This window comes from Alligator mississippiensis, chromosome 10 (assembly GCF_030867095.1).
Source record: "Alligator mississippiensis isolate rAllMis1 chromosome 10, rAllMis1, whole genome shotgun sequence".
Classification (NCBI taxonomy): Eukaryota; Metazoa; Chordata; order Crocodylia; family Alligatoridae; genus Alligator; species Alligator mississippiensis.
Genome location: NC_081833.1, coordinates 10,672,602 through 10,686,278, shown reverse-complemented (window position 1 = coordinate 10,686,278; position 13,677 = coordinate 10,672,602). Strand labels below are relative to the sequence as shown.

The 13,677-nt window shown below is 49.2% G+C and overlaps 1 protein-coding gene across 2 annotated transcripts in view; it reads right to left on the bottom strand.

Annotated features, from left to right (window-relative positions):
* The window catches only part of MMP17 (matrix metallopeptidase 17), a 123,388-nt gene extending 110,197 nt beyond the window's left edge, over positions 1 to 13,191 (bottom strand). Inside the window, exon 1 of one of the 2 annotated variants that reach the window (XM_059713439.1) lies at positions 12,978 to 13,191. In XM_059713439.1, coding sequence (XP_059569422.1) covers positions 12,978 to 13,125 — 148 coding nt within the window. In that variant the 5' untranslated portion in view covers positions 13,126 to 13,191. The remainder of the gene's footprint in view (positions 1 to 12,977) is intronic. The other variant, XM_014598423.3, reaches the window with a different exon arrangement.
* Positions 13,192 to 13,677: the final 486 nt, after the last annotated feature.

Here is a 13,677-nt window from a genome sequence, read left to right as displayed (position 1 = left end):
CTCCGGCTCAATGACTCCAGGCAGCGCTCTCAAGAGCAGGCCAAAAGGTTGGCTTGGCACTTCCCAGAAGGGCAGGCGGAGCCCCCGAACTACAGAGGAGAGATAATTGGGTCTGCATGGAAATGATTAGCCCTGACAGTGGAGTAGAGCTACTAACTCTGCAGCTCTGGCACCAGGATACACAGCCACAGAGCAGATCCAAGATTGCTGCTACCGCAGTGATTTGCTACCTCTGGGATCACCATACAGCAATAAATAACCATTCTTAGCCCTCACCCAGCCTTTTACAAACATCACCTAATTAGGCTGAACAACCCCCGTCAGCTAAGGTTTGCTATCCATTTTTAAGAGAGATTTAGTGACTTGCCCAAGGTGACAGAAAACATCTGTGTCAGAGGTGGTATGTGAACACAGCGTCCCCCCCCAGCTCCAGATCCTTGCTCGTCCCCTTTCTCTCACCTTGCATAAAACAAATTGGGTAAAACATTCCCAGGGTGTAGATAAAATTAGCCTTTAAAAGGACAATGCAGCATCCCTGTCCTCATCACAGCCTCTCGTTACACTCCCCGACAGTTCTTCCCACCGGCACACACAATATTGTCTTGCTATATTTGGAGGTGCTGCAAGATGGGAGCGCTGGACACCTACCAGAGCGCAGGGGAAGGAATGCAATTTTCCCATCCCACCCTGGCTGCCCAGTAACAAAAGGGGGAGACTGTTCGCATTCGGTAAACAGAGGCTGCACTCTCATTACCCAAAGTGCTTCTCCCGCTTGAGTTATAGTGACAGGTTCTTCGACATAAAACAGTAACGAACTTCCTGGCTTGGAGGCAGAGATTATAGATCATTAATGAAGCAACACATGAGGAATTAGCTTATCCGATGTCCTAGTTCCACAAGAGGGCACCATCATAACATCAATAGACATTCAATCCGCAGGTCCTAAGGATAGGAAGATTATCAGGTTCCCTCCCCCACCTGCTTTACACACATACTTTGAGGCTGATGCAAAACCATTCAAGATTCATTTTAAATGAATCAAAAATCACCCTCCTTCCTTAATACCTGTATTTTGGGGGTTAATGTGCTGCTTCTTTTAAAAGCAATTCACTGCATTAGAATGCAATTATCTCCCGGGAAAAGGTACACCACGTTCTGTCTCCCCAGGCACGAACGCATGCTTCCCCACAGCAACTCCCACTAATGGAAGACCAAAAAGGAGAATCAACAGAAAGTCTCTCCTCACAGCCTGAACCAAGCTCTGAGGACAAAACAATTGCCGAGCCCTGGAGGTCTGGCCCTGCTACCATTGCATCTCAGTGCCTCCAAATCGCTGATGCGTTCAGCCTCATCGAGCCCCTCCGAGGCAGGGAAATGCTATCGTCCTCATTTTGCTACTTGGGAACCAAAAGGCACAAAAAAAAAAAAAAAAGTACTAATTAAGTGGCCCAAGACTTGAGGTAGAGCAGGGAACTGCACCCGGTCCCCAACCACCACCCCATCAGGCCATCCTTCCACCATCTCCGCAAGAAACGTGCACAGGAATTTAGAGGCGCACAAAGAAATGAAACGGCATCAGAGGAGTTTAATGGATTCTCTGCTAGAGTGGTCGCTTTGCTTATTTGACAAATCTTCGCTCCCCCAAGAGAAATCTAAGTGTACACAGCTGCAGTGAGAACAACCTGGGTATGAAAATATCACAGACAGAGCCAGGCACACCTATGATAGAGTAGCAGGGTACAGCAGCACCAGTGTGTGAGTGAAAGGAATGCCCTGGAGTTATGAATGCAATAGGCACATAAGCAGGTTCCTATTTGTGGCTTTATGTGCTTGAAAGAAGAAGCTGTGGTTAAAACAGGGTCCTAAAGTGAAGGCCTCAGCTACAGAGAAAAACTGCCTGGCATCGCTATTCCATAACAACTCAATGGGTGGGCACAATTGTGTGTGTGTGGGGGGGGGAGGGGGGGACAAACAAACTTTGTTCTGAAAGAATTAACTTTGCTCACAAAGCCATTAATTATCCCACCAGGAAACAACTTGTATGCTGCAAAAGGGTATCAGTACAGAGAAGTTAAACCAGACTAAATCCTTACTCCAGAACAGGTATGCCAGGCAGTTTCTCCCCTGCAGAGACGGTAAGCTCTCTGAGAAAGGAACAGCCTTTCCCTTGTATGCACTTAGAGGGCCTTGTATAATGGAGTCTTGAGCTTTGATTGAATCTCTGGGAGCTACTGCATTAGAGGCAGAAGTGTAAAACATGATTACCAGGTTAAATTGCAGCTTCTGCGATATCGCCTTGCAGAGAATCCCAGCGCGTGGTCCAGCCACGAGGCACAAACTCTTGCCAGTTCCAGATGCTATTTTCGAGAGCATCCATACAAAGCAGAGAGGCAGGCAGAATGGCTCCTCTGGGGAAACGGCTTCCTCTGCAATGGACTGACGGGTCCAGGAAGAACCTCTGCACCCCTGGCAAAGAGTTATGACAAAGTTGACGGGCCAAGCCTGGGAAGACAAGTGGCCCCGCAGCCTCTGCTTATTTACTGCATTCTCAGCCACTGAAAGAGGAAGGCGAGAGGGGACAATAACTATAACACTGACTTCTGGAGCAGGCGAGACTAGGAAGAGATATGGGCCTGGTGAGACACAGCCCACAAATAATGGGCAAGCAGTGGAGGGGGCACAAAAGAGATGGCTTGCTGACAGAGGCAGCTTACGTGCCACAGGGATGCTAATGGCTCACACCGATTGACACAAGGCTCACATTCTCATGCACAGAGAGGAAAAACAGCTGGTTTAATCCTGGTCCACGCTCGATAATCAATTGGACAATAGCATGCAGGTGCTCACCGGTGCCATACAATAGGGATGCTGCTATATCACAAGGCTACATGCCTCCCTTTCTGTGAACTTCTCAAAGACAAGGCCTACCCTGCCCTCGGAGAGTGCCCTACTGCAGAGCCCACACCGCCCGGGTGTGCCAGCAAGCTCAGCTTTCCAGCTACGGCACCTCACTCACGAACATGCGAATCCACTGACCTTTGACACACACCTCTGCACAGCCCGAAGGGCAAAAGCGCAAAGGGGTCCCTCCTCCTAGCCCCGCCACCAAGCCAGGCAGCTCAAGCACAGCGCTTGCAGTGCGACGTGCGAAAGGTGACAGATGCCAGGGTGTAGACAAGTGTTTCCCAGCACTTCAGCTTGAAGGCACTGCCAACAAAAGGCAGGAGTTATCAGAAAGGCACACATGGACACACACCGACACACACACGGAGCCAGGGGACGACACACACGATGGAACCTCCCGTGGGAATGACCCGCGCGGCTCACAGCGTATCACCGGCTTTGCTCCGTTACGGCGCCATGGAGAGCAGGGCTCAGTGCTGTGAAAAGTGATGTCGTTTATAATATTGGTTTCTTGAGCTCACTTGAGATGAAGGGACCCGGAGCTGTTCAGCTGAAGCAGCCTCTTTTCCTGCTCATTTCCTTGTTGCTGTGTGAGAAGAATTGGCCGTGGCATATTCCTCACAGCAGCAGGATAATTCCTGCCACCACTTTTGCAGTGAGGTCACTGTTTCCATTTCTAATGCCTCTTCTTGGGTGTTTAGAAATCATCTGCAAAAGAAAGTTCTCCCCCAACATAAACTTGGCATAAAGTCCTAACCCAGAGCACATTTTTCCTTAACAGGTAAAGAGGGGAAGAGACCTGACTTCCAGAGACACTGAGTGCCCATCATTCTCATTAACTTCACTTGTAATCATAGAAACTCAGGAACCGAGGGCAGCCTGGTTGCCTCAGAGAAGCATGGACTTCTTAACTGGAGCCAGCTAACACACACTGATTTGTATCACTTATACAGCAACTTAAAAAAAGAAACCTAAACCATTGTTCCAAGCTGCAAGCTAGGCACTGCTGTGATTTTGAAGGCAGGCAAGAATGGGTCTTAATTGCCCAGATACATAATGCTGAAAAGTGCTTGTACAGTAACAGCATCTCATCTGGGGCTTTACTTTGCCTAGTTGCGATCCTTTAATAGCCTAAATACACAATGAACGGTAACGATCTTCTCACTGGGGTCAAGGGAATGAGGCATATTGAAAGCTTTCCAGCCAAACGGGGGTGGCTGACGGGTGCAAATGCTGGTGATGCTGTCCAGTTACGCTAGGGCTTTGGGGATGACGTTTCTGTCTAACGACGAAATGAACCGTGCGCTGAACCAGGCACGCTTCACTGCGAGGCCGTTAAGACCTGCTGGGAAATGCGGTTATGTACTCAGAACCTGGGCTTCATATCGAATGAGGTGTGCAATTTGTCAACTCAGTCATTCTTCTTGTTCTCTTGAGCACCCTAGTTGGTCACAATCTTGCTGCTCAGGATATCAGGTTTGGAAAGGCATGAGGCTTTGGATTTCCACGTGTGGACTCCTTTAACAGAGGCAGTCGGAAAGAAAGCAGTTCTTCCCATGAGGCCGCTTCTTTACCAATATTGTGTGGGAACTCCCATACGGTTTATTTAGACCACCTAGACTCTGTAGGACATTAATGGAGTTTACACGCCAAAGGAAGTGACACCGATACCAGAAATGCCTCAACAGTGTTTCAGGGGTGTAGATTGTAGCCGTGTCGGTCTAAGGACACAGGCAGACAAAGGTCGTTGGGTGAATCTGATATCTTTTATTAGACCAACTTAAATAGTTGGGGGGAAAAAATGTTGGCAGCCAGGTTAATCATTCTTCTGCACAACTGTGACATGCATCTACACCAAGAGGAAGAACTGGGGTCTTGCATCTTCTGGTGCAGGTATGGCAATGCTAGGCTGATGTCAGCCTCTAGCTTTCTAGAAATACCAAGAGTGAGGCCTGACAGGAGAATATTGGGCAATTAATAAAAGCCAAACCCACCAACCTCTTTGGCTGTGTTTATACACAAAGCAAGTTGTAGAAAGATCTGCGAGTTGACTAGGGAGCTGCCTTTCACAAGCCCAATGCATCAGCAACACGAAGGCTGCGATGGTTTAGACTGTACGGAATGATGCAGAGCAGCGGGGGATTCACAGAACGGCAGCAAAACGGAGAACAAACAAATGAAATAAAAGCCATTTTAATGCCGGGAATTTATCAAAGAAGCAAGCGCGCTTCTTGGGTGGCCCTGTCGGATGCCATGCTGCAAGCTACCGTGCCGAAGGGAAGCAAAGAGTCTGAAAGGAGAAGGAAAAAAACAGACATCACAAGGGGATGACAATCCTATTGCTCTGCAGTAGGGGCACGCAACTTTGCCCCAGCCTCTTTACAGAAGGCACAGCCCCTGGGGAGCATATCACTATCTTTACTAACCACTCAGGAGCAACCCCCAGTCTGCTCAAACCAGGGTCCAACCAACTTCTGAGCCACTCATGGGCAGAGCCAAAAATTGTGCTCAGCTGCCACAAGTGCTAGGAAGTCAACTCAAGGACTCAAGTTGGGTCACACACACCATTAGGGCTGCAGCCATCAGGAAGGGCTACAATTTGTGGTTGATGGTTACGTCACAATCAAGAGATGGCCCTGAACCATGAAATGATAATCCAAATGCCCCCAAGCCTCATCAGTATTTAGATCTTGGCTGGGATCCATACCTCATCATGATCTTTGATCACCTCTTTGACCTAGTACAGTAGGATCCTGGCTCACGACTGGGGCTTCTAGGGGCGATAATGGAACAAATCATAACAAAAATACACACCTCCATAACTCCTTTCCCCTGAAGGAGCCCAAAGCTCCTCAATGACTAGATAGGTTCAGGAACTCACTATCCATGATGATAGCTGTTTAAGCATGTGCAGAAGCCCATGCAACACTTTAGGACAAATGTCCCAGGCTCTGGGGTGACACTGGAATCTTCCAAATTGTTGCCCAGCTAAGACACTGGCATCAACACCCCTGCCCAGACTAAAAGAGATCAGGGAACCCCAGAAACAGGCAGTGCCACAGTTTTGTATCTCACTTAGATAGAGAGGCCTTTAAAAATGTGTACACTGGCAGACCTGCCTGCAAATCTGAGAGCAAGCGGTACAGCCCCATTCGTTATGAGCGATGGTGTCTGGAGGGATCTGGAGCCGCCCATTCAGGGCCAAACTTTATCAGATCAAAATAGGTAGGACCTTTTGTTAAAAGAAGTTTCATGTGTTCCCTGCACCCTACACATCCCCCCTCCTCCCCCCAATTCTTCTCCCCCACTTTATCCCATTCAGAGTCCCCAACTTAATGCCCAGCAAGTAACGAGTGAACCTGATCAATCTGGACCAAATGCTGCTCTCCTACCAGACCTGAACCTCCCCGAAATGCAGTCAGTATCTCAGAGGCTGGCAGTAGGTCCTGAATACTGCCTTCTCCCCCACATAAGCGAATTTCCCAAGGGCTCACTATACAAGCACCTGACACAGACTAGCTGGAAAGCAATCATTTCTCTTCTTACTGATAGAAAGAAGTCACAGCTACCCGATTTGCGCATAGGGTGTGCTCTGCCAGCCCTTGAGAGATTAAACTCCACTCGCCCCCCAACTCCAAACACAGCATGGGGAAAATCCTGATGGGCCTCAGGACATGCAACTCCCCTTGACATTGAGGCAAGCCAGGATCCTTTATCCTCCTTATGTTGTGTGCTTTGGCTCCTTTGTACCCGACTCTTATGGAGCAGGAAAGCGTATCCCTTCATTTCTCTTGCAATGAAGACCACTGCAATGGTGTTCAAATGGCACTCAGGCAGCCCAGTCTTTTCTGGCTTGCCAGGCCCCCACATGAACGAAGTTCATTCCAGCTGCAGAGGATTCTGTCCACCAGTAAAAACCAGGAGATTTTTTGCTGACCACAAAGCAGAAACTCTTCACTCACCTCCTCCCAGGAAAGCTACTACTGCCAGCCAGCTACATGAACCCAACCCACAACTCATTTCATAAGGCAACTGGTTTCTCTCACTCCTAGACGTAGGTGGTCTTGTTGAACTGTAAAAAAATTGAGCATGCAATGTCATGGACAGAGCGGTCTGTCGGGCGTTCTCCAACAGCGATGAGTTATACAAAAAGGAAATGTCATTTTGGGTTTGTTTACATGACAAGATGATACAAATCAAACGTGTACATCACCTTCCAGTGCAGGCCCGTGACATCCGCAAAATTGCTTTCGTGTACCCGAAAGATCAATATTGTCAGGATGAAATAGTATGTCATCCAATCTAAGGTACTCAGCCCTGCCACGGGCAGCCACCAAGCAGAAACGCTCTTAAAAGTAACATGGAATAAATATACTGCCACCCGCTGTTCTCACCACAAGCTATAGATCATCTCTGGAGTTTCCACAATAATTATTCTCTGTACACTCAGTTTATCCCAATTTGAGAATTCCTCAGATCCAATCCAGTTCTTTTACACTAAACCATGATGGCTAATCAAACAGCCTGAGTCTCACATGAAGACATTGTTCTTTGGTGAATCTCTGTATTTGCTTCATCTGAGGTCTTTTACCTAAGCAGAAAGCCATCCCATGCAATTTCCCATGGTTTCCTTTACAACTCTCCAAATCTGCTCGACTCTACGGTTTCTTCTACTCAGCCCTGTATGTGAGTTTTTCTTTATGTAACATCAAATCTCTTAATTCTCGGAACCAGAGATCACAGACAATCCTCATAAAAATCTGGGGCAAAGAACACGCTCGCAGATGCGCATGCGCAAGTCAGGAAGAGCTGCTGAAAGTCTGCAATCTACCCATTTAAAGTAATCTTGATTAAAGAAAGTGTTTCTAGGAAAACAACTCATGTCAGACCTCGGGTTATTTTCTGTTATTCCAATGCCTCTGCTCTCAAGTACAGATCTGCTCTAGAAAGGGATGTTAATCTGAAAAAAAAAAAAAAAAAGGATACCATGGCATCCCTGATTTGCTGTGTCTCATGCACCAGCTGTGCTTGATTTTCAAGGAAGATTTCCCACCCCCCTACAATCAGCCTTATGGAGTCAATCGGGAATTTGAGAGCCATGCTGGGTCTTTTCCATTTCTTAAAGCACAAAAAGTAGGGAAGGCTTTGTGGGTCCAACTCTGCCCTTCATGAGACCTGGGCAACCCCATTCCCTGGAGCAGGTTGGTGAGAGGGGTTGGGAACGAGGAAGCAATCTTATTGATGATGCACGATGTCTTGTGCATCTTCACCTGTAATAATACATCTGCAGAATATCAAATTAGGGCATCAGTCACACCTGTACAACCCTATCGCTTTACAACTGTCCTCAGTGACACCCATGTCACACTTGGGTCCTTAAATGAGCTGGTATAGCAGTAATTAACTGGACCCATGTGAGCCATTCTGTGGATGTTATGCAAGATGCTACAGAAGTCTCTCTGCGCTGCGATAGCTCTGCAGTAAAATCTTATCCTGGGCACCGAAGTCAGTAGATCTGTCTCTGACAACAGGCGGTGGGGATCTGCTGAGTAAGAAGATGCTGTATTTTATATAGTCACTCTCCCCAGTGAAAGTATAATTTAGTGGCTGCAAATGACAAGGAGCTGGTTTTCTAATTAGAATAGCAGCCTATGTGGGTATAGCAACTTCCATCCTGGACTATCACTACTCTCTTGAGGAGAAGTTAGTACCCATCTATGCCCAACTATAACGAAGTCAGCAGCAGCAAAAGGAAGGAAACTTTGGGCCAACAAAGCCCAGACAAATCCCAGCCCATGTTGCTTTGTAAAGGCTTACCCAAGAGCCATGCACTTAAAACTGAATGGAGCTCAATTATCTGCCTCGGTTAAATAAAAACCCAAAACAAAACACTAGATCAGCTCTGTCAGGGTGTTAAAGCTGTGGTTCCAAGGCTCCCAAGGGACAGATTCAGAAGTGAGGCATAAAGCGGTACAAATGACACACGCATAAATGAGCGTGGGATGAACAGAGGGGAAGAACAGAGCATGAATTAATGGCAAAGTGTGGGTTGAAAAGAGTCATGGGCTTATTTTAGCAAACAGCTTCTTACCCTCCTGGTTACCCCTTTTCTTAATCCAGCCCTCTTCCACTGCTCTTCTGCATTTAAGTCATGCCAACAGGGACTGCCTTGAACCCCGCTTTATAAGGGTTTATCCCTCTTTATCCCACTTCTTGCTCACCTGGAAAAAGTAGCCCCCTAGCCTTTCACACTCCTGGCTCAACACCAACAATAAAGAAGGGCAAGGATAGGGGAAAGCTACATCTAATAAACACCCCCTTGGATCCCTTCACCAGAGATATTGGAAGACTTCCATCATCACAGCTTCATGTCCTGGCTCAGAACCATCCCTAAAAGCAGAGTCTCATCAGAGCAAGTAATTTAGCTTAACTATCACCAGTAATTCAAATGCCTGGGCCCACAATAGCAACAGAGCACAGGGCTAAATTGCATTACTGTATCAGGAGGCCTGCTGCTCTCAGATCTGAAAAGGAAGTAGCAGTTCTCACCAGCCAGAGTTTTAATACCGGATTAAATGCTTTCACAGGAGCCCTGTCTGTTTGAAGGCTTCCAGCCAGCCTCTTGTCAAGGCAATTTAGGTTGCATTGTACCTTGTCTTCAAGAGGTATCTTAAAATATAGCCAACAATGTATTTCTACATAGGAACTTAGCACGCTTGGAAAAAATACCTGAAACCCAAAATAGCCAATATTCCTTATTAAAAGAGAAACAGAAGTTAGAATAGTTGGGAGGCTGGGCTCAGCTCCTTATCTATGTGCCGTGAGGCTGAATGCACTATTGTCTTGGGATCTATTCTGGGGTTTGTTCAGGACTCAAAGATTTGCCATTGCAAGAACGGAGCTCTGGCTGACGTGACTGATTTTTACTTTCCCCATTAGCAGCAACAAGACGTTAGGAGGATGCTGGGTTCCTTTGATAGCAGCGAAAGCCTATTTCTATCCAGGGCTGGATTTCTCTTTGAATTGACTAATTATCTCAAGCTTTGGCTCATAAAACAAATGTGCCATGGAGACATGGCAGCCTATCACAGGCATCTGAATGCAGCGGGATGGCAAAGCGTGTCTGGGCTGGGAGGCAGCCTGGGACAGAGCAGCTCGGCAAAGGAAGGGTTGAATAGCGTCGGCGGCTGCGGACGAGTACGGCGGCAGAACGCGACTGTCTGACATTGGCAGCAACAGGAACGCTGCCACTGTGCTGTCTGCCTGACCGGCTCCGCAGACAGTCGTCCTTTCAGAGACGAAACCCTCCAGCCCCTTTCCCAGGCATTCAAGTGCACCTGACTTTGAAGAGAGAGCGCCAGAGGAATGCAAAGGGTGTTTGTACCCGAAAGCTTGCAAAGAACACATTTTTCCAGCTACTTAGTCGGTTTAATAAAAGAGATCGCATTTACCCAAAGAACCTTGTCTGCCTGAAGAATGCAGCACACAGAAGGCTGCTTAGCCTTCTCCCCTATAGGAACTCCTACCCCCCTCCCCGCCACCAGCTTGATCACGAGCAAAGAAAGCCCTACGTGTCTGCTCCCGATTTGCCCATTAGAGCCTGGCTGGATGGAAGAGCATTAAGGGGCTCTATCAAATGCTGCCTGCATTCAGCAGAGAAGCAGCGACAAAGGCAGTAGCGGTCCTGCCTGCCATAGGAACAAAGACACTTTTGGGGCAGGGGGGAGCAGAAGGGGAGAAAGGCTTGGTCAACAGCCTCGGTCAATGAATGCAAATGCTTCTGGTTCCCTTGGAACAAATCCGCTGGAAACAACATGAGATGACACTGTGAATACAAAGCAAAGAGAGAACACTCTTTCCCTAGGACAATGGCCCAGGTGCAGGCACCCAGCATCCTAGATGCAACCTCTGGGACGTGATCAGACGGCTCCAGAGTCCGAGCTGTTTTCCCGACACAACCCTCGTGCAAAACTTTGCCAAGACTCGCACGTTCTCTGACTTCCTGGAGCAAAACCCTTACATGCACACCAGTGACAGCAGCGTGGCTGCAGCAGCCCTCACTGCCAGTCTGGACACTGCGCTGCCCTGCATGGCATACCCTCAACAGGAGAACCCTTTGGGCACCAAGCGGCTGAAAAGGCAAGGGTGTTTTTGCCCTAACTCAACTCGCAGCTTTTCCCAGCGCACAGCCTCAGCAAAGACTTTCCTACATCTGTAGCAGATGATAACACAGCCCAAGTACCAGTAGCTGGATTGTAACAGCAGGCTCCTAATTTTTAAAACAGCAGGTTTTCAAAAAAGTCTCTAGCTCAACTTCCTTGGCATACAGATTCCACCAAACTGGCCTTCACAGACAACAAGACTGGACGGCAGACTTGCTTTGCAACCTGATTTCAAGCTCGTCGAAACCAGCAGAAGTCTTGCTCCCTGGTTATTACTATCACACAAAGTTTTTTATTTTTTTCTGCTCCCAGACAATCTCAGAGCCTCACCACCGTAAAAGATGCAATTTGAAAACACTATTATACACGCCTACAAACGGTGCTTTAGACTCTACATCCGACACAGTCTTTTAGCATGTTATAGCTTAAAAAAAAAAAAAAAAAGTGTGGGGGAGGCAGGTCAAAATGATAAGTGTTAATTTCAAACAACAATCTATGCACACGCAAGGGCAATTTCAAGTCACATTTCATTCCATCTGCTGTATTTTATGCTGCCTTTGCTAGGAGAGCTAATGGAGAATAATAAAAACATTAGTAATCAACCTAGATTGATGAGCTGGGCAGGATATTTTAGCAGTAATGAAATTTGGAGGATCGTACAATATTATACTGCTCTGGCAGGACTCTGCCAAAACCTGCCTTTGAATTATAGTCCTCTTTGGTGTTGTTGAACTTTAATTTGGTCTGGTAGCACTGTTTTATTTTAAACAGCCCCCTAGCAGTGCTGGAGAGGAGCGTACCACCTCGCTGCACCCTTAATTCCCTGCCTTTTCCACTTGGAAAGCCACAATTTACAGAGGGGTAAAAATCATTTTTGAATGCAAAACCTCTGTTGACATCGTGCTGCATTTACTCCAGAGAATTGTTGCAGGGATCTGATTTTTCCAAAGGTTAGCAGAGCTTTCTATTACCATGGTTTCAAGCCTCCTAGTTTTCAAATACTTGATTGAAATGCATCACAGATCTTTAATTTCTTATTTGCTTCAGGAAGTGGATGTCAAAGCACCCGCTGCACGCCCCGGTATTTTCCTGAGAAACCCCTGTAGAAATAAATGCCTCGCACTGGCCTCTTGTTGCTGCTTATGACGAGGAGCAAACAAAGACTCCTTTATACTCAGATTCTTTTTCGATTCTCTCAGCGATGTCAAAACCAAAGGGAATTATTTTGCTCTCCCCCTTCACACGTTCACACACACACACACACACACACACACACACAACTAAGGGAGCTGTGCACACGCGGGAAGGGAGAAATCACAGAGAGAGAGAGATTTATTGCAGCTCATCTCGTCCATGCTCCTTAAACACAGCTTGTTCTTTACGCCAAGCGCCCCGTTCAAGGTTTTATGTCCCAAGCGCGGAGGCTGGCGTCACTTGTAGGCTCCCCGTGCAGGCGAGGACAGTGCCACCAGGCAGTCCCCGAGGTCAGGCGGTGGCATCCGAGTCGAGCTTCCACGTCCCGTGTGGGGGGAGACTGGGGATCCCAGAGGCGCTTTCGGAGGCTCTTGGCACCAGCCAAAGTGGGGACCTCAGAGAAGTTTCCAAGCCATCACCCCAGGCCGTGCGCTCCGCCGGACGCAGGCGCTCTCTCGGGGTGACATCCAGCCGCGGGGGCAGGAGCGGGCGCTCGCAGAGCCTGGGGGTGCAGGGGTCAAGGGCGCTGCCTGACCCCGCCGTGTCCTCTCTGCCACCTGGGCAACCTCGGGGATGCTGCCACACCTGCGCGCCTGGGCTCAGCAGCCAGGTGGGACCCTGCCCCACCCCCTCTCCCCCGGGGCAGCCCCAGCCCAGCCCAGCCCAGCCCAGCCCGACCCGATGGGGCTCCCTCCCTCCCCGGGGCCCGCGACTCACCACCCCAAGCGCGATGTCTGCGGGTGCAGGGGGATGCGGCGAGGCGGGAGCGGCGCCGGCTTCCCGCCCCGACAGCCACAGCCACAGCCACAGCAGCAGCGGCAGCATCTCCCGCGGGCCCGGCCGCAGCATCCCTCCGAGCCGGCATCCGCGCTCGCCCGCCCGCCCGCCCGCTGCACCGCACCGCACCGCGCCACGACCTGCTCCAGCCCGCGCGGCCAGCACGGACCGCGTCGGGGCGGGGCCGGCATGCAAATGAGGGAGGGAGGGGCGGGGCTAGGAGGGGAAACCCTGCAATGAGGGGAAGGGGAGGGGCCGACATGCAAATAACGCAGGGAGGGGGCGGGGGTAGTAAGCTAACCCCCACCCCTAAAATGGAGGGGAGGGGCCAGCATGCAAATGACGAGGGTGAGGGGAGAGGCTAGGAAGGGACACCCTGCAATGAGGGGGAGGGGGGGAGCCGTTATGCAAATGAGAAAGGGAGGGACGGGGATAGCGAGGGTTGAGGTGCAGAGGGCGGGGCTGGCATGCAAATAAGGATGGTGAGGGGCGGGGCTAGGAAGGGACACTTCCCATGACCCCCCATAAAATAGAGGGGAGGGGCCAGCATGCAAATAAGGATGGTGAGGGGCGGGGCTAGGAAGGGACACTTCCCATGACCCCCCATAAAATAGAGGGGAGGGGCCAGCATGCAAATAAG